Source organism: Mustela lutreola, chromosome 4, assembly GCF_030435805.1.
Source record: "Mustela lutreola isolate mMusLut2 chromosome 4, mMusLut2.pri, whole genome shotgun sequence".
Taxonomy (NCBI): Eukaryota; Metazoa; Chordata; class Mammalia; order Carnivora; family Mustelidae; genus Mustela; species Mustela lutreola.
In genome coordinates this window covers 144,155,479-144,178,287 of record NC_081293.1, presented here as the reverse complement: position 1 = coordinate 144,178,287, position 22,809 = coordinate 144,155,479, and the positions used below count along the sequence as shown (strand labels likewise).

Genomic DNA, 22,809 nt, shown 5'->3' with positions numbered 1-22,809 from the left:
CCACATCTCCTTGATCCATTCATCAGAAGATGGATATTTGGATTTTTGGGCTCTCTCCATAGTTTGGCTATTGATAATGCTGCTATGAACATCAGGATGTATGTTTCCCTTTGAACCTGTATTTTTGTACTCTTTGCATAAATAACTTGTAGCATGAGTGCTGAATCCTAGGGTAATTCTATTTTAAACTTTTTCAGGAACCTTCATATTGCTTTTTTAGAGTTACTAGCTCTAAGAGGTATCCACATTTCTCTGCAGCCTTGCCAATACCTGTTGTTTCCTCTGTTGTTAATTTTAGCCACCCTCAAAAGTGTGAGTTGATATCTCCTTATAGATTTGATTTGAATTTCCCTGATTATGAATGATGTCAAGCATCTTTCTTGTGTCTTTTAGCCATCTGTATGTCTTCTTTGGACAATATCTTTCCAAACTTTATCTCTCCTTCTATTATGAATAATAGCTTTGCTGGATATAATATTCTTGGCTGCAGATTTTTCCCTTTTAGCACCTTGAAGGTGCCATGCCACTGTCTTCTGGCTTGCCAGGTTTCTGTGTGGAGATCTGTGGCTAGCCTTATGGGTATTCCTTTGTAAGTTAAGGACTTATTTTGATGATTTGCGATTTTTTTCTTTTTTACTCCATTTTGCAAATTTACAGTATATCCTGATGTGGCATGTTTTTGTTGATTTTTTAATAAGAATTTTATGTGTCTCCTGGATTGGGATCTCTGTTTTTTCTCCTGATCAGGGAAGTTTTCATCTATTTCTTCAAATAAGCCTTCTGTCTCCTTTTCCCTCTCTTCTTCCACTGGGACTCCTATGATATGAACCCTACTATGTTTGGTGGAGTTACTGAATTCCCTAAGTCTACTCTTGTGTTCCATAATTCTTCTCTGTTTCATTCAACATTGTTTATAGCTTTTATCCTCTATATCACTTACTCATTCCTCTGCTTCTTCCATCCCTGTGGTCATTACATCCATTTGGTTTTGAATTTCAGTACTGCTGTTTTAATTTCTGCCTGATTGTTTCTTAGCTTCTTTCTTCTCTGTTGTAAGGTTCTCCCTATTGTCTTCCATGTTTTTCTCAAGCCTTATTATGGTTACTTTAAATTCCCCACCAGTCATATTACTTGTATCTGTTTTGATTAGATCTCTGGCCACTACCTTTTCTTGTTCTTCCTTTTGGAATGAATTCTTCCATCTTAGCATTTTTATAGGTCTCTGTCATCTTGTGTGTGTTAGAAAAGCCTGTTATGTTGCTACTCCTGAGAGTAATGACTTTATGAAGAAGAGATTATATAGTTTCTAGGACCTGGTGCTTCAGGGAGTGCCTCTGGTGTGTATTTGGTGCTCTGTGCTCTGCTGCTGACTTTTGGCTGCTCTGACCCACAGGTCAGTCATCTGCAGAGGTTCTTCTGGCCTGTAGTGGGCAGTGTTGGAACCTTGGCTAGAGTGTGGCAAGTTTAAACTAAATGTGCTCTGGTCTGCTTGTTAAATGAGACCTGATACTACTTCCACTGACACTGAAACCTTGTAGAACTCTATGGTTGGAAGATGTGATATGCACGGATGGAGGGATGGGCTGTGCTAGTCTTTTAGGGGGAGGGTCTCGCCATGCTAGGATGGACACAGGTTTTACCTAGAAGGGCAGTCACACCAGAGCCGGGGGGTACGGAATTTGCACAAAGCAGGCTAAACAGCCAGTGTCTGGGCTGGCTGTCCTCAGTAGGTGTCTCTGCATCTATGCAGAGGGGTGAAGGAGGGAAATGGTGCCCACTGGCTCCTTTGTCCCTAGAGAGACGTTTCTGGAAACTCTACTTCTCACAGATGCTAGAAGAGCAAACAGTTTCTCCCTTTGTGTCTTAGGTGATCCTCAAATCATGCAGTATTCCCCAGGGTTGTCTCCAGCAGCAGGGCAGTGCCCTGGGGCTCTATTCCAGCCTGACCTCTAAAAAAGTCAGCTTTGAGCCCCTGCTGGTTGTAAAAACTCCAATCAGCCTGTCTAGTTTTTCCAGCCAGTGGCTTTTGGGAAATATTCTCCTCCTGCATTCCCCTCTGCATGCTTGTCTCTCTCTTTGCGCTCCCTCTGTGACCAGGGCTCCCTCATCTCTATAGTACTTATGAAGCGTTTCTTCCCAAATGACATCTCCACACTGTGTGCTTTCCTCAGTGTGGCTTCTTCTCTCACTCTAGTTGTGCAGTTGTTCTGTCAGTACTCAGTCGATTTCTTGGGCATTCAGAACGATTTGGTAAGTACCTAGTTACGTTAGAGGGACAAGGAAAGTCTAGGGTCCTCTCAACGCATTGCTGTCTTAGCTGTGGAGTGTCTGTCAGTGGATTTTATTTTATTTATTTATTTTTTTTGTCAGGTGGATTTTAAAGTCCCTTATTTTTCTCAGGTAATGTGCACTCCCTCTAATATGTGACTAGATAAGAATTTTTTTTTCTCTTGCTTTGGATTTATTCAGAAGTTTTGATTTACATCTTACCATTTCTAGAAACCTCTGTACCATTATCCTATAAATATTGACCTTGCTCCATTGCTCACCCTACAGCTTTATCTTTTACTTCTACATCACTGTATGTATGGTAAACCTTACCCTGTCCTCTTACCACCTGTGTGTGTGTGTGTGTGTGTGTGTGAGTGAGAGAGAGAGAGAGAGAGAGAAAGAAAGAGAGAGAGAAAGAGAGAGGTTTCTTCTGGAGAACTTCAGTTTTCATTTTTTCAGCCCTAATGTAATCTCTTGTTGAAGTAGTCTTCAATTAAAAATTCAATTTCTAGGGGCGCCTGGGTGGCTCAGTGGTTTGGGCTGCTGCCTTCGGCTCGGGTCATGATCTCAGGGTCCTGGGATCGAGCCCCGCATCGGGCTCCCTGCTCCGCAGGAAGCCTGCTTCTCTCTCTCTCTCTCTCTCTCTCTGCCTGCCTCTCTGCCTACTTGTGATCTCTGTCAAATAAATAAATAAAATCTTAAAAAAAAAATTCAATTTCTAGAAGTTTGACTCAGTCCTTTTCAAATGTTATTGGCCTCCTTTTTCTTAGGATTATGTATTCTTTTTTCAGTGTTTAAAGATGAATATTTAATACATTATAGCTAATGTAATTTTTTGTAGTTTTTCACTTCATTTGTTCACTTGTGATCTGTTTTGTCTTCTGTTGAGTAAACTATACTGTAGGCCCATGTTTGGCAAGACAATGTAAGTAGGAGTCCTTTGGGCATGGGATGAGGATGTGTTTCCGGAACAGATTTGTGTTGGTTCTGCTGGGGATCCCAAGGGTTTTACCATTTAGGGGTCTCTTTATGTTGATTTTTGGCTTGAGGTTTTATCCATCTTACGGTAATGTTAAGCCGAAACGTGAACTCACATCAAATTAAGGTAACGGGGAGATTCCCCTCCCTGTCAGAATTCCAGCCAGGACAGCAGAGAATTCTGTGCAGTGTTACCACACTGGATACTTGTACATTGGGTGGTTTACCTTTTAAATGGTTACATGCATCTTTATGTGAGGGCCACAGTTCTAACTGGCCAAGCATGGGCTCAAAATGTCAGTCCTCATTCCTTCTCATTTGTTTAAACTAAAGCCTCTTACTAACCTAAAGCATCTCTGCTGTTTTCCTTGGATTCTGGCTCTGATGTTAGTCCTAGGGAGTTAATCAGTGAATCCTCATTCTGAAAAACTTTGTAAAAAAAAAAAAAACACCTTTTCAAGTCACACTGGGGAAAAAAGCTGTTAGTAACATTTTTCCTGAACTACTTAAATAGCAAGATGTTTTGCAAGATAATTTGTCAGCCATTTTGCTGAAAGTACAAGAGTTTTACTAAGTATAAATTACTTGTATATTTCTGAATAATTAAAAGTCCAGAGGTGCAAAAGCAGTAACAAGGACATTGTTTTAAGAGAGATGTTGGCAGGGGCGCCTGGGTGGCTCAGTGGGTTAAAGCCTCTGCCTTTGGCTTAGGTCATGATCTCAGGGTCCTGGGATCAAGCCCCACATCAGGCTCTCTGCTCAGCAGGGAGCCTGCTTCCCTTCCTCTCTCTCTGCCTGCCTCTCTGCCTACTTGTGATTTCTCTCTGTCAAATAAATAAATAAATAAATAAATCTATCTTAAAAAAAAAAAAAAAGATCTTGGCAAAGGTAAAATAAGTTGGAACACAGGAATGTGAGAGAATCATGTTAGGACTTCTAAGCTAGCTATCATATTCGAAGAACTGCCTGGAATAACATGAATATGAAAATGACAGTGTATCAAGGAAGCAGCCTCCTCGAGATGTGCTCCTGAGGGAAGACACTTCCTTAATTACTTGCATGAGTTTAAACCCTCTGTTTTTGTATCTCTAATCATGTTTCATCCTCTCCTCCCTAATCAACTTCTGACAATAACAGTCACATTTATTGCTCCTGCTTTTGCACCTTCAGTTTACTCCTCTGTGCACAGCAATCTCGTGTTTTTCTTCTCTAACTGCTTTGTCCAAACTCACCTGTGGCTCTTAGATTCCCAAATTAGATAAGCATTTTTAGTCTGTTGTAAAATAAGGAACTTGACTGGCTTTTATACTTGGTTCCTTGAAGGGATAATGGAAATAACTGGGATTTTCTGAGTAGTAGGATGGTTGTTATTTTTTATGAGCCCCATAGCACTCCCCTGAGCTAATGAGATCACTCAGGATGGAGCATGGTCACCAGAAATACTAATGATTTCTAATTACCAATGGTGATTGGAGATTTGAGGCTTTGAATCAGCTCTACCTCTGGGAGAGAGGAATCAGGCTGGAGACTGAATTCAACCACATGGTCAGTGATTCAATTACTCACACTGCCAAAATGATATCCCAGTAAAAATCTTGGATGCTGAATGAAGCTCAGGGGGGCTACCTGGTTGAACAGTTATGTGCTGACAACATAGTAGCTGCTTATTCCACAAGGAGAGGGCACCCAGGAAGCTATGTTGTGCACTCTCTCAGACCCTACCCTGTGTCTCTCTTCATTTATCTGCTCTGATAAAATATCCTTGGTCATAAATGTGTAATCTGAAGTAATTACAATAAAAATGCAGTCCTAATCATTTTCTGGAGTTCCAGGAGTTTTGATGAACCTCGGTGGGGGCTGTGAGGACCTCCTGGACTTGGAGCCAGTGGGTCAGGAGTGTATGTGGTGTGAGAATCCCACTTGTATCTGGTGTCTAGTTGTAATAGCAGTCTGGTTGTGAACTGTGGGGGTTGTGGCTGATAGTAGAAATGAATTGTATTATAATACACCAGTGTAAACAGAATGGCTTCATTAATTTTGACAGTTTTAACCAGATCTTCCTTCTGCAACTTTCTCTACCTTGTCTTCTGTGACTGTAGTCTTTACTACCTTTTTCTTGACTGCTTTTTTCAGATCCATCTTCCATAAACATTCCCTTTAACTTGTATTATAAACTTAATAAAGTACTTCTGAGCAATCAAAATCATGCCCACATTACTTAATTGAAAAGAATGACATACAGTAAAATTTGCTTTAGGGAAGGTGCATAGTCTGAGTGTTTATAACTGTATAGAGGAATGTAATCACAATAGAACTTTCTCACACTACAAAGAATTGCTTCCTGGTGCTGCTTGGTACTCAGACCCTTGCTCTGTTCCTAATCCTTGTCAACTACTGATACTGCTATTTTTCTCTCTTCCAGACTACTTTATGAAAAGAATGCTACACAATATAACTTTGTGAGATGATTATTCTACTTGGTAAAAAGCATTTACATGTAACCATTTTAACTACTACTTGACATGTTCTTTCCAAAATCTCTCATGCTACACCTTCCCTGCTATAATTTCAGACCTTGTATGTTCAACTTCCAACTGAACAGAACCACTTAAATTTGCTTTTTTCAGCATGTCCGAGATCATGTGTAAGTCTGAATTCATTAATTCTCCCTGATCTCTTTCCTTGAATTAGCTTCTGGATACAAGGGGGGAACCATTGATTTCCTGTCTTTCCCCTCACTCCTAAGAGGAAATAACCCAAGACTTGAAGTTTAGAAAGATCGCGGTCTCCCTGGTTTAATATGTGGAGTACAGGAGGAGATTGAGGGAGCTATCATTAGTTTGGGATCTGCAGTATTGTTCGCGCTGAGTGATGAAGGTCTATTTCAGCCAGTTGAAACAGAGAAGTAGAGATTGGAAAAAAATGTTGAGGGAACTGGATTGGCCGGACCTGATGGGACAATGTGAGTCATAAGGTAATAAGACATGTGTATTTTTGTATGCTTCAGTTTCTCTTTGCCATTCCATGCCAGTACACCTGATTTTCTTGTGCTCCTGACCTCCCTGCATCCTCCCAAGGTTTTGTGAAATTAGTTCAGACACTGAATTGCTTGTCAAAACTCAGCAGACCTGCCTACTGATGGCTATAGTACTTAAAGAGTTTCTTTTTAAATTGTTTTTTTTAAAGATTTTATTAGAGAGTGAGTGAGCTCACAGGAGCAAGGGGGAGGGGCAGAAGGAGAGGGAGAAGCAGACTCCATTCTGAGCAGGGAGCCTCAGTGCTGATCCCAGGACCCTGAGATCATAACCTGAGCCCAAGACAGATGCTTAACTGACTGAACCACCCAGGTGCCCCTAATTAAAGAGTTTCAACTGCTTGTGAGCTAATCAGCACTTGACCAAGGCACATCTTACTGCTTACCTCATGAAAGAGTCCCTATGCTTTATATTGGATGGTTTTTCCAGTATTTAAGGCAAAAGGGGTTTTTATAAACTTGGAAACCTTATTATTATTATTATTATTTTCTATACCTGAATATGGAAGTGGCACAGTATTCCCCAACCTTGGCACAACTGACATTTTGGGTAAGATACTCTCTAGGGGCCTATACCATGTCCTGTAGGATGGTTAACAACATTAGTTTTTAGTTAGAAAATCTGAGTCCTTTTCTGAAGAGAAACAGCGTGATTTAATAACCAGAAACTCTGACATGGGAGGGGGGTGTGAATGTGTGGGCAATCTGTGTTTTATAACAGGGCTATACTTAGTAATGATTAAAGAGCACTTCAGAAGTAAAAGTTATTATGTGTACATCAGGAACAATATACTCATTGATAACCCAGTATTAGAAATTTATGGAAAGTATTTTGGGCTTATTTTATTTTATTTTTTAATTTTTTAATTTTTTATTTTTTTAAGATTTTATTTATTTATCAGACAGAGAGAGGGGGAGAGAGCAAGCACAGGCAGACAGAATGGCAGGCAGAGGCAGAGGGAGAAGCAGGCTCCCTGCCAAGCAAAGAGCCCGATGTGGGATTCGATCCCAGGACGCTGGGATCATGACCTGAGCCGAAGGCAGCTGCTTAACCAACTGAGCCACCCAGGCGTCCCTTGGGCTTATTTTAAAAGAGCTGAAAAATGACTTGACAGGTGATGATATTTTCCAAACAAAGTATCATAAGTAGAATTGACCTTGGCTAATAGTAACTTGTGCTGGCTTTCTACTGGTTAGTTTTGAGCATGATCAAATGTGTTGAAGCTCAGAGTTCAGTATTAGGTGGGTGTCAGGTAATACATGCTCCTGGGCTATTGGATTCTGTATCTTACTGGAGGGAAAGAAATATTGGTATTAAGTGCTACACCTAAAGAAGCCATTTAATTTGGGAAAAGCAGTGAGTTCTGATTATCTAGTGGGAAAGTTGAGACTTACTTTCACAAAAGTTGAAGTGCCAAGGGCACATGGTGAATTACTCCCTGACTACTATGGAATGAGGTAAAACTTGATCTGTTCTTGAAGTTGAAAAGCCTACTGCATGAAAAGGTTTTTTTTTTTTTTTTTTTTGCTTTTTAAAAACTACTATCCTGTATATTCCATGTATTACTCTCAAAGTTGGAAGGAGCACAGATCAAGGAACTATGGTATATCTAGGGCTTAAAATGCAATAAAGCTTATTAAACATTCAGAACATTTAAGAAGAACACTTGAGATCATTTTAGATATAAGTTAAATGGTACTACTTTGATTTTCATGAATTAAAGTTGAATATATCAAATGAGGGTCTTATTTTTGCTGCATATCCTTTTTTAGGGGCACTTGCAGTGATGGAACAATTTGTACAGATTCTTATAATATGCTTGCATTTCTGTATTGAATATATTATTTTTTATGAAAGGAGATTGGAGGTAATCTGTTATCAAACTATGAAATAGTCAAAATCTCAAAATGGCCAATGATTACCTTTGGAGATGGGATTGTGTAAACATTTATTAAGTAGTCTTAGAATAAAGACAACTCCGCTAAATGAAATTGTACTTATATACTCAAGATTTCTATAGTGCATTGTCATAATTAGCTTGAGTACAGATATGTGAATAGGAATGCATGTCAGTACCTGTTCTGTGTATGGATAATTATTGTTTAAATGTGCTTTTAAAAGTAAACAAGAGGTGGGGTTCATTTTTCCACATTGTTTGATTTGTATCTATGATGATATCCCTGCATTAACATGTGGAAATACTTGGATAGATTAGCTTGAGAGGCAGGTAATCAGTGTGGTGCTGAGCTGTTAAGCCTCCATTCAGGGCTTATTAGGCTAATTCCAAATGAGACAATATATTGGACAAATTCAGAATTATGCTTCATATAACAAACTATCCAGATGGCTCTATTCTAGAAGCAGCTAAATGACTCTATCCATACTTGTGTTTTAATTTTGAACCTTTAAATTTCAGAAAAGATCAATATAACTGATGATTTATGTCTGAATAAAAGTCTCTTTCTATGGAAATAGCTGTGGAGTACATGCCTGGCAATTTTAGCATCTTTCTTCTCCATTTGTTTAAACCAAATAGCTGAGTGAGTGGTAATTAGAAGAAAAACAGGGTCAGCCAAAGAGTGTTTTTTTGTTTTGTTTTGTTTGTTTTTACATGTGACCCTTTTCATGGGCATTTTATTGAGTAAGCCAGTAGTGACTTTGTATTTTAAGTGGTCTTCCTATTGTGTTCCTTGATACGACATCTCTAGACTTCCATTAAACCAGAATCTTACTAAGTCTGGAATATTACATCCGAAATGTGGATGGGTTTTTTCTCTTGAGAAGTTTTTAGTAGTCAAAATGAGAGTCCATAAATCCCCTTTTTAAATTTCGTAACAGTATAACCTGAAAAGTGCTTTGGATACCTCTAGATCTACCACCTGAACATTATAGTCATTTTAAAACTATATCCCGCCTTAGGGTGCCTGGGTGGCTCAGTGGGTTAAGCCTCTGCCTTGGGCTCAGGTTATGATCTCAGAGTCCTGGATAGAACCCTCATCGGGCTCTCTGCTCTGCAAGGAGCCTGCTTTCCTCTCTCTCTCCGCCTACCTCTCTGCCTACTTGGGATCACTGTATCTATGTCAAATAAATAAATAAAATCTTAAAAAAAAAAACCCAAAAAACTATATCCCTGCCTTGATCCTATTAATTTTCCCCATATGTATAAACATCCTGAAATTTGTTTTTCTTCTTTTTTTTTTCTTGTTGCATGTATCCCTAAAGGACATATTAGGTTTTTATGCCTTTTAATATCCCACTATCAAGTATAAAGTATAAAGGTCTGTATGCTTTTTAGTTTCCCTCTCTAAAGTATAAAGTAAGAAAAAAAAAGTGTATCATTTAACTTCTGTTTTGCTTTTATTTTGACAGTACTTTTGCAAAAAAATACATTTAGGAAAATTATTCATATGAATCTTTGCCGCTATTATGTGTTCATGATCACTGCTTTATATCACCATTCATCTATTTGTGGTTGGTGAACATGTTTAATTTTTGCCAGTGTAAGCATTGTTAGCATGAACATTATTATTGTCCTAAGTACATGAACAAGGATTTCACTAGTGTCAAGATAAAATGCATTTTACCATTTTGATCAGATGATGCTAAATTACTTTCTGAACATGTACTAATTCCCCTTGATAGAGTATAACAAGAGTTTGAGTTAAAGCCATATCCTTACCAATTGATTCTGTTAGACTCACTTTTTCCTAATCCAGTTAGTAGGAAATGCTTTCTCTCGGTAGTTTAGTCTTTTGTTAATATCTTGGGTAATTTTTCAAGTACTTAAAGATTTATATGTTCTCATTGATTTGCCCATGAGAGTCTTTTGTCCCTATTTCTGTTTTTTTTAAAATTTAAATTTTAGATACATACATGTATTTCTCAAGTAAAAACTGATTTCTAGGAAATATTTCCATATTGTACATACAAATACTCTGCTAGTTATATGCCTCATAATAATTTTCTTACAATTTATTTTAATGTAGTGAAAAACACTGATGTCTTCTCTTATGGTCTTGGTTCTCTGTATGAGGTCTGAGGGAGGAAGGATGGGTACCTGGGGTTCAGATGGTGTCTTTGGAAACATTGAAATATATGCTAATGTGGGTGAGTTTGAAGGTAATGGGGCTTGCTGATGGATTCAGTTTGGAATATGGGAGGAGAGAAATCAATGATGAGCAAGGTATTTGACAAGAACAGCTAGAAGAATAGAGTTGACCTTTATGAAAATCGGAAGTGTATGGAAGAGTAGGTTTGGATTGTGTGCTATGTCTGAAATAAAAACTTATCTCAGTATTTTATAGTTGAGGTGTATCTCTTGATCTGAGAAATTAAATAGGGTATTTGGTTATGGAAGTCCAGAATTTGAGGATTACATGGATGACTGTATAGATTGGGAAGTTCTCATATAGATGGTATGTGAAGTGTTGTGGCTCAATGAGGTCACTTACAGAATGAGTGTAGCTAGAGAACTTTGAAGCCCCAGCATGGAAACAATTGACTATTTAGAGTGAGGTTTTAGAGTGTGGGAATGAGGTGGTTGAGAATGTTTCAGAAAGCCAAGTGAACAGACGTTCTTGAGAAGACTGAGCTCTCCATTGAATTTGGCCATGTGGGGATCATAGGTGATCTTGGTAAATATGTCTCTATACATTTGGGGAGACATAATCCTCATTTGATTGCAGAAAACACGGGAAGAGGCAGACATTGCAGTACTAAGTAGTACAGGTAACTTGGCTGCTTCAGCAGACTTTTGTTTGAAACTGACAAGGAGGAATGTGGTCCTACTTGGAAGACAGGTGTGATCAGAGGAGGAATGACTTGACTGGAGATGTCCTAGAATGTCTGGACACTAATGAATATAGTTGAGTGAAGAAATGAAAATTGATCAGGCAGCATAGAAGGAGTATTGTTGCTGTAGAGAAAGACGGGAGAGGGAATGAGTGCCAGACAGTAGGTAGGGATGCTGGCTTCTGCAAAGGAGCTTGGGAATTTTTATAGTTCTCAGAGAATACATTTTAAACTTTGTTGTTAAATCATACATGTTTTCTTTCTGACACTACTGTAAATAATTTTGTTCTTTTCCAGTGCTTCACCGCTAATGTAGAGATAGAAGTGATCTTTTTTTGTTTATTCCTAGTTTTTTTTTCTTTTTTAAGGGAATTCATCAGAATTTTTTAAACAGTATTGTCTGCAAATGGAGATCGTTTCACTCCTTTTGGATACCTTTATTAGTTTTTTTTCTTTGACTAATTTTTCTGACTAGAACTTCCAGTACAATGTTTAACAGAAGTGGTGACAGTGGATATATTTCTGTTCCTGATATTAAAGTGAAAATACAGAGTATTTTTCAAACATGATGTTACCTGTGGGTTTTTCATAATTGGCCTTTATTGGCTAGAGAAAGTTCTATTCCTAATTTTGTTGCATTTTTTTTTTCATGAAGGAGTGTTGCATTTTATCAGATGTTCTTTCTGCATCTGTTGATGTGTTCTTGTTTTTGCCCTTTATTAATGTGATAAATGACATTGATTTTTGGTATGTTTAATCAGTTTTGCATTCATGGGATAAATCCCACTTGGTTATGGTATGTAATACTTATTATATATTGCCAAATTTGGTTTGTTAGTATTTTGTTGAAGATTTATGCCTCTGTATTCATCAGGGGTTTTAGTCTGTAGTTTACTTTTTTGTGATACCTTTGTCTGGTTTTGGTAATACTTACATTACAGAGTGAGTTAGGAAGCATTCTCTGCTATATTACTTACTGGAATAATGTGAGGAATTAATATTGAAGAGGTTTTTTTTTTGTTTGTTTGTTTGTTTGTTTTTTGGTGTGACCAGAGAAGCTGCCTGGGCTTTCCCCCCATACAAAATAAAAATTGCTAATTGTGTTTTCTTACTTGTTACAGGTCCATTCATATTGTCTGTTGTTGAATCAGTTTTTGTAGTCGATGCCTTTCTAGGAAACCGAAATTTCATCTCATTTGCCAAAATCCAGTTGTTCATAGTTCTATATTCCTTACTTTTGTGAGGTTGGTAGAAACACCATCACTTTGATTCCTGATTTCACTAATTAGAATCCCCTCCCCCTCCCTTGGTTTGTCCAGTTAAAGGTTTGTCAATCATGTTAATTCTTTCAAATAACTGATTTTGAATATTGATTATTTTTTTCTATTTTTATATTCTACTGCATTTATTCTAATCTCTATTTACTACTTATACTTGATTTAGTTTGAGGGTTTTGTTGTTGTTGTTATTCTTTCTTTCCAAAAAACTCAAGGTAGGAGGGTACCCTTTAATGTAGAAGGTTTTGGCCTTGAGAATGTCTCTATGCATAGACATTCACAGCTATGAATTTCCCTCTTAGAACTGTTTCAGCCGCATGCTGTGTTTCATAATATATCTTTTCATCTCATTATCTTCTATTTTCCCAGTTTCTTCTTGAATTCATTCACCTTCCACAGTTTTGAAATTCTGACATGTAAAAGTTTTTTGACAGATTTTTTTGAGGTATAATTGGTATACAACATAAATTGCAGGTGTACAACACAATGCTTCAGCATTTGTTCACATTCTGAAATGATCACCAAAATAAGTTAACATCTGTCACCAGACATAGAGAATCCTTTCCTTAGGATTTTTAAGATCTCTAGGCAACTTGATACTATGCAGTATTAATCATAGTCCATGCTGTACATTATATCCCCGGGATTAAGTTGTCACCAGAAGTTTTACGTTTTGGCTACTTTCACCCGTTTTGCCCACCTCTGTCCTCCCACTTCTGCCCACTACCAATCTGTTGTATCTTTGAGCCCCCTCCCCCCTTTTTTTGATTACATATGTAGGTGAGATCATAAGGTCTTCTCTGACTTGGTTCACTTAACACATTGCCCTCGAAGTCCATCCATGTTGTTGTTGAAAATACTTTCTTTGTTGAAACAAGTTCTTTATAGCTGAAAAATATTTCCTTGTGGATATATGCAGCACCTTTCCTTTATCCATTCATTGCTTAGTAGACCTTTACGTAATTTATAATTTCTGTATGATGATAGTCTCCCTCCCATTTTCTCAGACTTACTGTTACTGTATCCTGTGACTTTGCTGATCTGTTTCAGTGAAGTCGTTTTCTCCCCCTACCCAGTGAAGTCTCCACAGTCCCTCACAGAGGGTGTAGTCTTGGTGGTGAATGTAGCTAGGCTGGAATGAAAGTAGTTTAGTAGGGTTCCTTTTGTCTTTCTTTGTTAGTCTCTTACTGTTTCTGATGTCACACTTAACTGATAAACTGTATTCATTGCCTGCAAATTGATTTCTTTTCTTTTTTCTCTTTACTTCCTTCCTTCCTTCCTTAACAATTCCTGAGGTATAAAATGCTCTATACTCTGATTCAATTAAACTTTGGTTCCATTGCAAGGATAGTTTTTGAGGTCAGTATTGGAAGTTTGCTCTGATTCCATGGGGTTGTTGTTACTTTTCTCTTTCTATAGTTCTCTCTGGTAAACTAGCTTGCCAGCGGTTGAGGTTTTTGCTGTTTCATAGCTACCATCTTCCTCTTAATTGTCTAGCACGATAGTCTCTGTTTCTTCTTCCAGGGTACTTAGATTTAAACTTGGTCATTGTCGGATACATACAAGGTGAGTTTTCTTCGGGGGAACTTGATAGCTCTATTCTTGCACCCTGTCTCTCTCCCTATAGAAAATCACCACACGGCTGCTTGGTGGGGCATGATGCCTTGTTTTTCTAGGTGACACTCCTATTTCATGAGCAGGGTGGTCCGTAGAGACATTTGAGGACTCTAACCTTTTGTTATGCTTCTGGTGAAAACCTCTGCCCTATGTGAGATTGGTTGTTAAGGGTTTTCAGGGCCCAGGATTCATTCTGTGCTTACTATGACTGGGTTAGATACTTTACTTGGGAGTGGAGCCTGTGTAGTGGGAAGGGAGTCTCCAGTCTCTTGTCCACAGTTGGCTTTAATTTAGCCTCTGTGACCTGGAGCTGAGTGGTAGTGGGAGAGAAAGGCCCCATCTTTTCAAGCCGTATCTACTTGTGGAATTTCCATCACACTGAGCTGGATGGATGATTAAGGAAGAAATAGATTGCGGCTTGAGTACCACAAGCAGTATTTTTATCAAGATTTAGTTGATATTCTTGAAAAATGTTTCATCTGCTGCATGCCCTTCAAGGATTTTAAATGGTTGTTTTAAAGTATTTAAGTATAAAATATTAAGTAAAAATAAGTATTTAAAATATTTTTCACTAGTTCCTTTGCTGGAGAGAGTCTGCTCAAGTCCTCATGCTGACATTTTGTGACTCATTCTCTCTTTCAAATAGATTTGCTTCATGGCTTGGTATAGAATTCCAGTATTATGTATATATAGTTGCAATATAAATAGAACTTTTACCTTAAAAGCTGTGTGTGTGTGTGTGTGTGTGTGTGTGTATGCATGCAAGTCTGTTTCTTTTAACTTTTATTGATATGTGTCAGGCTTGACCAATTAGGTTTTCTCCTTATTTATCTTTCGCCTACATGGACATCTCTCCCTCCCTGTCAGCCCTGGCGATCTCATTTTTGCTTTTATTTCTAGGCTCCAAACTCCTACTTGAGTCCTTGGAAATGGTGACAGTTTATAAACTGTCTACTTGGCTCACATATTAGCTTTGATTTTCAGCCAGTCGCTGGGGTTATATAAGCTAGTTTATAGGCTGTCTATCTTGCACAGATACTGGTCTTCTCCAGACCAAATTGGCTGTGGCTCATTGATTTGATGTGCTGTAATACCTATGTGTTTGTTACATGGAAGATAAGAACTTTTGGAGGTGGTTCCTTAATGGCCTACCACAGAAACTGTGTTTTAAAGCTGCTTCTCCAAAGCATTTGTCTGGTAATGACCTTCTAGGCTACAATGAAACACTGCTAAAGATGAAAGGGATAAATCATCAGGTATCAAGGTGCCTTTCTGTTTTGTTTAGATGCATCTATAAAGGAGACAGCTTTTATCAGAGCAATTGAAATCAGTCGTTACTTTATCTGAGGGAATGGTGCTCTGAGAAGGTTTGAAAGGTATGGTTTTTTAAAATAGGAATTAGACATAAATTTGTTGTTAATTAGGCTCAGTCTCATTTTGGGGATCTTAGGGAAGAGTGGTCTTATTCCTTAATTATCTGTGTTGAAAGTAAAACTTTTGAAGTCACACTAATACATACTGATGTGTAATCCATGTCCGTTTTTTTGCACAGTAACTCTTCCTTCACCCTTCTGCCTTCATGGAATACCCGCTTGGATCTCACCATTCTGATCTACTATTAGATTTCAATGTCCACTGACCAAAAGGATTTGTGAACCTATAATGAAAAAAAAAAAAAAACAAAAAAAACCTCTACCTCTTATATAGAACTGTTAATATTAAGAAAGAGGGTTTTGATTATGAAATACTGATTTATGAGCCAAATCAATTCTTGTTTAAATATTTTCTTGAGGTTATTTGTTCAAGCCAGGAATAAAATCTCCTCAGAATGAGGGAGTTCAGTGTTTGACTTTGAAATTTGCTCCAGGTGAAATAAATGTTAACTGGATCTCTGTTTGTTCTTCAGGCAGCAGGAGCAGTTCGACCTCTTGTATCTACAGTAATCAGTCCCTCTGCAGATGGTCACTTAGACCATTCACTAGAACGTGCCAGACACAGAGCAAGTGAAATGCCACAGGCCTTTCTGTTTGATGTGATCTATGAAGCATATCAGCAGGTAAGAATCCTGGTTTCTGAAAATGGCTGTGTGGGGGGTCTGCAAGAATATTCCCCTTTCTGGGAATTTGCTGGAAGATACTGCGTATAGTTGGACTCAAGTTAAAATTGCTACCAGTGAAGTAGAGAGACTTCATTCACAGCTGAATCATAGGAGAAGCACATGCAGAGTCTGGGAGAATCCATGTGTCCTCTTGCTTAGGTTCTTGGCTTCCCCTGAAGGGTCACACAAAGCATCTTCTTTCCACCAGCTATGAAAATTCAGCAGCATGTGGGTGATAGTTCTCTCCGGGGAAGCCCATTAGAGACTAGTGTTTGGGGTATGACTTGGGGTTGGTCATAGGCATCCCCTGTCTTAGCATCTACAACAATTTCAGATTCCTGGAAGGAAAGCAGGTGTCTAACAGTAGCAGTGTTGTTTATGCAAATAGTATGAGCATAGCAAACCACATTTACTGTTCACTGAGAAAAACTGCATGAGCCAATTTCCCATATCTAGGTGGAAGGGTAGTCTTTCTAACCATTTAAGGCCTGGATGGTAAGTTACCTGCACAGCTATAGATACCTTTAACATTTGAGTTCACAAACCAGCTTCCTTTAAAATCTCACATAATCACTTCGTGTTTAGATTATCTAGATAATTTTTTTTTAAATAAACATATATTTTTATCCCCAGGGGTACAGGTCTGTGAATCACCAGGTTTACACACTTCACAGCACTCACCAAAGCACATACCCTCCCCAATGTCCATAATCCCACCCCCTTCTCCCAAACCCCCTTCCCCCAGCAACCCTCAGTTTGTTTTGTGAGATTAAGAGTCACTTATGGTTTGTCTCCCTCCCAATCCCATCTTGTTTCATTTATTCTTCTCCTACCCACTTAAGCTCCCATGTTGCATCACCACTTCCTCATATCAGGGAGATCATATGATAGTTGTCTTTCTCTGCTTGACTTATTTCGCTAAGCATGATATGCTCTAGTTCCATCCATGTTGTCGCAAATGGCAAGATTTCATTTCTTTTGATGGCTGCATAGTATTCCATTGTGTATATATACCACATCTTCTTGATCCATTCATCTGTTGATGGACATCTAGGTTCTTTCCATAGTTTGGCTATTGTGGACATTGCTGCTATAAACATTTGGGTGCACGTGCCCCTTTGGATCACTACGTTTGTATCTTTAGGGTAAATACCCAATAGTGCAATTGCTGGGTCATAGGGCAGTTCTATTTTCAACATTTTGAGGAACCTCCATGCTGTTTTCCAGAGTGGCTGCACCAGCTTGCATTGCCACCAACAGTGTAGGAGGGTTCCCCTTTCTCCGCATCCTCGCCAGCATCTGTCATTTCCTGACTTGTTGATTTTAGCCATTCTGACTGGTGTGAGGTGATATCTCATTGTGGTTTTGATTTGTATTTCCCTGATGCCGAGTGATATGGAGCACTTTTTCATGTGTCTGTTCGCCATCTGGATGTCTTCTTTGCAGAAATGTCTGTTCATGTCCTCTGCCCATTTCTTGATTGGATTATTTGTTCTTTGGGTGTTGAGTTTGCTAAGTTCTTTATAGATTCTGGACACTAGTCCTTTATCTGATATGTCGTTTGCAAATATCTTCTCCCATTCTGTCAGTTGTCTTTTGATTTTGTTAACTGTTTCCTTTGCTGTGCAAAAGCTTTTGATCTTGATGAAATCCCAATAGTTCATTTTTGCCCTTGCTTCCCTTGCCTTTGGCGTTGTTCCTAGGAACATGTTGCTGCGGCAGAGGTCGAAGAGGTTGCTGCCCGTGTTCTCCTCAAGGATTTTGATGGATTCCTTTCGCACATTGAGGTCCTTCATCCATTTTGAGTCTATTTTTGTGTGTGGTGTAAGGAAATGGTCCAATTTCATTTTTCTGCATGTGGCTGTCCAATTTTCCCAGCACCATTTATTGAAGAGGCTCTCTTTTTTCCATTGGACATTCTTTCCTGCTTTGTCGAAGATTAGTTGACTGTAGAGTTGAGGGTCTATTTCTGGGCTCTCTATTCTGTTCCATTGATCTGTGTGTCTGTTTTTGTGCCAGTACCATGCTGTCTTGATGATGACAGCTTTGTAATAGAGCTTGAAGTCCGGAATTGTGATGCCACCAACGTTGGCTTTCTTTTTCAACATCCCTTTGGCTATTTGAGGTCTTTTCTGGTTCCATATAAATTTTAGAATTATTTGTTCCATTTCTTTGAAAAAGATGGATGGTACTTTGATGGGAATTGCATTAAATGTGTAGATTGCTTTAGGTAGCATAGACATTTTCACAATATTTATTCTTCCAATCCAGGAGCATGGAACATTTTTCCATTTCTTTGTGTCTTCCTCAGTTTATTTCATGAGTACTTTATAGTTTTCTGAGTATAGATTCTGTGTCTCTTTGGTTAGGTTTATTCCTAGGTATCTTATGGTTTTGGGTGCAATTGTAAATGGGATTGACTCCTTAATTTCTCTTTCTTCTCTCTTGCTATTGGTGTAGAGAAATGCAACTGATTTCTGTGCATTGATTTTATATCCTGACACTTTACTGAATTCCTGTACAAGTTCTAGCAGTTTTGGAGTGGAGCCTTTTGGGTTTTCCACATATAGTATCATATCATCTGCAAAGAGTGATAATTTGACTTCTTCTTTGCTGATTTGGATGCCTTTAATTTCCTTTTGTTGTCTGATTGCTGAGGCTAGGACCTCTAGTACTATGTTGAATAGCAGTGGTGATAATGGACATCCCTGCCGTGTTCCTGACCTTAGCGGAAAAGCTTTCAGTTTTTCTCCATTGAGAATGATATTTGCGGTGGGTTTTTCATAGATGGCTTTGATGATATTGAGGTATGTGCCCTCTATCCCTACACTTTGAAGAGTTTTGATCAGGAAGGGATGCTGTACTTTGTCAAATGCATTTTCAGCATCTATTGAGAGTATCATATGGTTCTTGTTCTTTCTTTTATTGATGTGTTGTATCACATTGACTGATTTGCAGATGTTGAACCAACCTTGCAGCCCTGGAATAAATCCCACTTGGTCGTGGTGAATAATCCTTTTAATGTACTGTTGAATCCTATTGGCTAGTATTTTGTTGAGTATTTCGCATCTGTGTTCATCAAGGATATTGGTCTATAGCTCTCTTTTTTGATGGGATCCTTGTCTGGTTTTGGGATCAAGGTGATGCTGGCCTCATAAAATGAGTTTGGAAGTTTTCCTTCCATTTCTATTTTTTGGAACAGTTTTAGGAGAATAGGAATTAGTTCTTCTTTAAATGTTTGGTAGAATTCCCCCGGGAAGCCGTCTGGCCCTGGGCTTTTGTTTGTTTGGAGATTTTTAATGACTGTTTCAATCTCCTTACTGGTTATGGGTCTGTTCAGGCTTTCTATTTCTTCCTGGTTCAGTTGTGGTAGTTTATTTGTTTCTAGGAATGCATCCATTTCTTCCAGATTGTCAAATTTATTGGCGTAGAGTTGCTCATAGTATGTTCTTATAATAGTTTGTATTTCTTTGGTGTTAGTTGTGATCTCTCCTCTTTCATTCATGATTTTATTTATTTGGGTCCTTTCTCTTTTCTTTTTGATAAGTCGAGCCAGGTGTTTATCAATTTTATTAATTCTTTCAAAGAACCAGCTCCTAGTTTCCTTGATTTGTTCTATTGTCTTTTTGGTTTCTATTTCATTGATTTCTGCTCTGATCTTTATGATTTCTCTTCTCCTGCTGGGCTTAGGGTTTCTTTCTTGTTCTTTCTCCAGCTCCTTTAGGTGTAGGGTTAGGTTGTGTACCTGAGACCTTTCTTGTTTCTTGAGAAAGGCTTGTACCGCTATATATTTTCCTCTCAGGACTGCCTTTGTTGTGTCCCACAGATTTTGAACCGTTGTATTTTCATTATCATTTGTTTCCATGATTTTTTTCAATTCTTCTTTAATTTCCCGGTTGACCCATTCATTCTTTAGAAGGATGCTGTTTAGTCTCCATGTATTTGGGTTCTTTTCAAACTTCCTCTTGTGGTTGAGTTCTAGCTTCAGAGCATTGTGGTCTGAAAATATGCAGGAAATGATCCCAATCTTTTGATACCTGTTGAGTCCTGATTTAGGACCGAGGATGTGATCTATTCTGGAGAATGTTCCATGTGCACTAGAGAAGAATGTGTATTCTGTTGCTTTGGGATGAAATGTTCTGAATATATCTGTGATGTCCATCTGGTCCAGTGTGTCGTTTAAGGCCTTTATTTCCTTGCTGATCTTTTGCTTGGATGATCTGTCCATTTCAGTGAGGGGAGTGTTAAAGTCCCCTACTATTATTGTATTATTGTTGATGTGTTTCTTTGATGTTGTTATTAATTGGTTTATATAGTTGGCTGCTCCCACGTTGGGGACATAGATATTTAAAATTGTTAGATCTTCTTGTTGGACAGACCCTTTGAGTATGATATAGTGTCCTTCCTCATCTCTTATTACAGTCTTTGGCTTAAAATCTAATTGATCTGATATAAGGATTGCCACTCCTGCTTTCTTCTGATGTCCATTAGCATGGTAAATTCTTTTCCACCCCCTCACTTTAAATCTGGAGGTGTCTTCGGGCTTAAAATGTGTTTCTTGGAGGCAACATATAGATGGGTTTTGTTTTTTTATCCATTCTGATACCCTGTGTCTTTTGACAGGGGCATTTAGCCCATTCACATTCAGGGTAACTATTGAGAGATATGAATTTAGTGCCATTGTATTGCCTGTAAGGTGACTGTTACTGTATATGGTCTCTGTTCCTTTCTGATCTACCACTTGTAGGCTCTCTCTTTGCTTAGAGGACCCCTTTCAATATTTCCTGTAGAGCTGGTTTGGTGTTTGCAAATTCTTTCAGTTTTTGTTTGTTTTGGAAGCTTTTAATCTCTCCTTCTATTTTCAATGATAGCCTAGCTGGATATAGTATTCTTGGCTGCATGTTTTTCTCATTTAGTGCTCTGAAAATATCATGCCAGCTCTTTCTGGCCTGCCAGGTCTCTGTGGATAAGTCAGCTGCCAATCTAATATTTTTACCATTGTATGTTACAGACTTCTTTTCCCGGGCTGCTTTCAGGATTTTCTCTTTGTCACTGAGACTTGTAAATTTTACTATTAGGTGACGGGGTGTGGGCTATTCTTTTTGATTTTGAGGGGCTTTCTCTGAACCTCCTGAATTTTGATGCTCGTTCCCTTTGCCATATTGGGGAAATTCTCCCCAATAATTCTCTCCAGTATACCTTCTGCTCCCCTCTCTCTTTCTTCTTCTTCTGGAATCCCAATTATTCTAATGTTGTTTCATCTTATGGTGTCACTTATCTCTCGAATTCTCCCCTCGTGGTCCAGTAGCTGTTTGTCCCTCTTTTGCTCAGCTTCTTTATTCTCTGTCATTTGGTCTTGTATATCACTAATTCTTTCTTCTGCCTCATTTATCCTAGCAGTGAGAGCCTCCATTTTTGATTGCACCTCATTAATAGCTTTTTTGATTTCAACTTGGTTAGATTTTAGTTCTTTTATTTCTCCAGAAAGGGCTTTTATATCTCTCGAGAGGGTTTTTCTAATATCTTCCATGCCTTTTTCGAGCCCGGCTAGAACCTTGAGAATTGTCATTCTGAACTCTAGATCTGACATATTACCAATGTCTGTATTGATTAGGTCCCTAGCCTTCGGTACTGCCTCTTGTTCTTTTTTTTGTGTTGAATTTTTCCGTCTTGTCATTTTGTCCAGATAAGAGTATATGAAGGAGCAAGTAAAATACTAAAAGGGTGTCAACAACCCCAGGAAAATATGCTTTAACCAAATTAGAAGAGATCCCAAATCGTGAGGGGGGAGAAAGGGGATAAAAGAGGTTCAAAAAGGAAGAAAGAAAGAAAAAAAAGAAAAAAAAGAAAAGAATTAAAAAAAGAAAACAAATAAGAAAAATATAAAAAAGAAAAAATATATATATTAGATAAACTGGTTAAAAAACCTTAAAAAAGATAAAGGTAAAAGTTAAAAAAAAATTTTACCCGAAGGCGAGAAAAAAAAAAAAAAACAAAAAATGACAAAGAAAAAAATTAAATTAACTGTAAGAGTAAAAAAAATTACAGGGAAAAACGCATGAGTTCCGTGCTTTGCTTTCTCCTCCTCTGGAATTCTGCTCCTCTCCTTGGTATTGAAACCGCACTCCTTGGTAGGTGAACTTCGTCGTGGCTGGATTTCTTGTTGATCTTCTGGGGGAGGTGCCTGTTGTAGTGATTCTCAAGTGTCTTTGCCCCAGGCGGAATTACACCGTCCTTACCCGGGGCCGGGGTGAGTAATCCGCTTGGGTTTGCTTTCAGGAGCTTTTGTTCCCTGAGCGCTTTCCGTAGAGTTCCAGAGGACGGGGAATAGAAATGGCGGCCTCCTGGTCTCCGGCCTGGAGGAGGCGAGAGCCCAGGGCCCCACTCCTCAGTGCGCCCTCAGAGAACCGCGCCCAGTTACTCCCGTCTGCCTGACCTCCGGCCGCGCTCCAAGCTCACCGAGCCTGCGACCGGTTCAAGGTAACACCGAGCTGCGAGCTTACTGTCGGCTCTGTCTCTGTAGCTGGCTTTCCCGTTCCAATGCCCGCAAGCTCTGCGACACTCAGACACCCCCGATCCTTCTGTGACCCTGCGGGACCTGAGGCCACGCTGATCCCGCGTGGGCTTCCCCCGGTTTAGCCTCTGGAGCGATGTCCCTCAGCGGAACAGACTTTTAAAAGTCCTGATTTTGTGCGCCGTTGCTCCGCCGTTTGCCGGGAGCCGGCCCCGCCCCCCGGGGTCT

The 22,809-nt window shown here is 38.9% G+C and overlaps 1 protein-coding gene across 1 annotated transcript in view; it reads left to right on the top strand.

Annotated features, from left to right (window-relative positions):
- The window catches only part of CRPPA (CDP-L-ribitol pyrophosphorylase A), a 311,086-nt gene that overhangs the window by 21,873 nt on the left and 266,404 nt on the right, over nt 1–22,809 (top strand). The window contains exon 3 of the mRNA XM_059171274.1: nt 15,876–16,025. Coding sequence (XP_059027257.1) covers nt 15,876–16,025 — 150 coding nt within the window. The remainder of the gene's footprint in view (nt 1–15,875; nt 16,026–22,809) is intronic.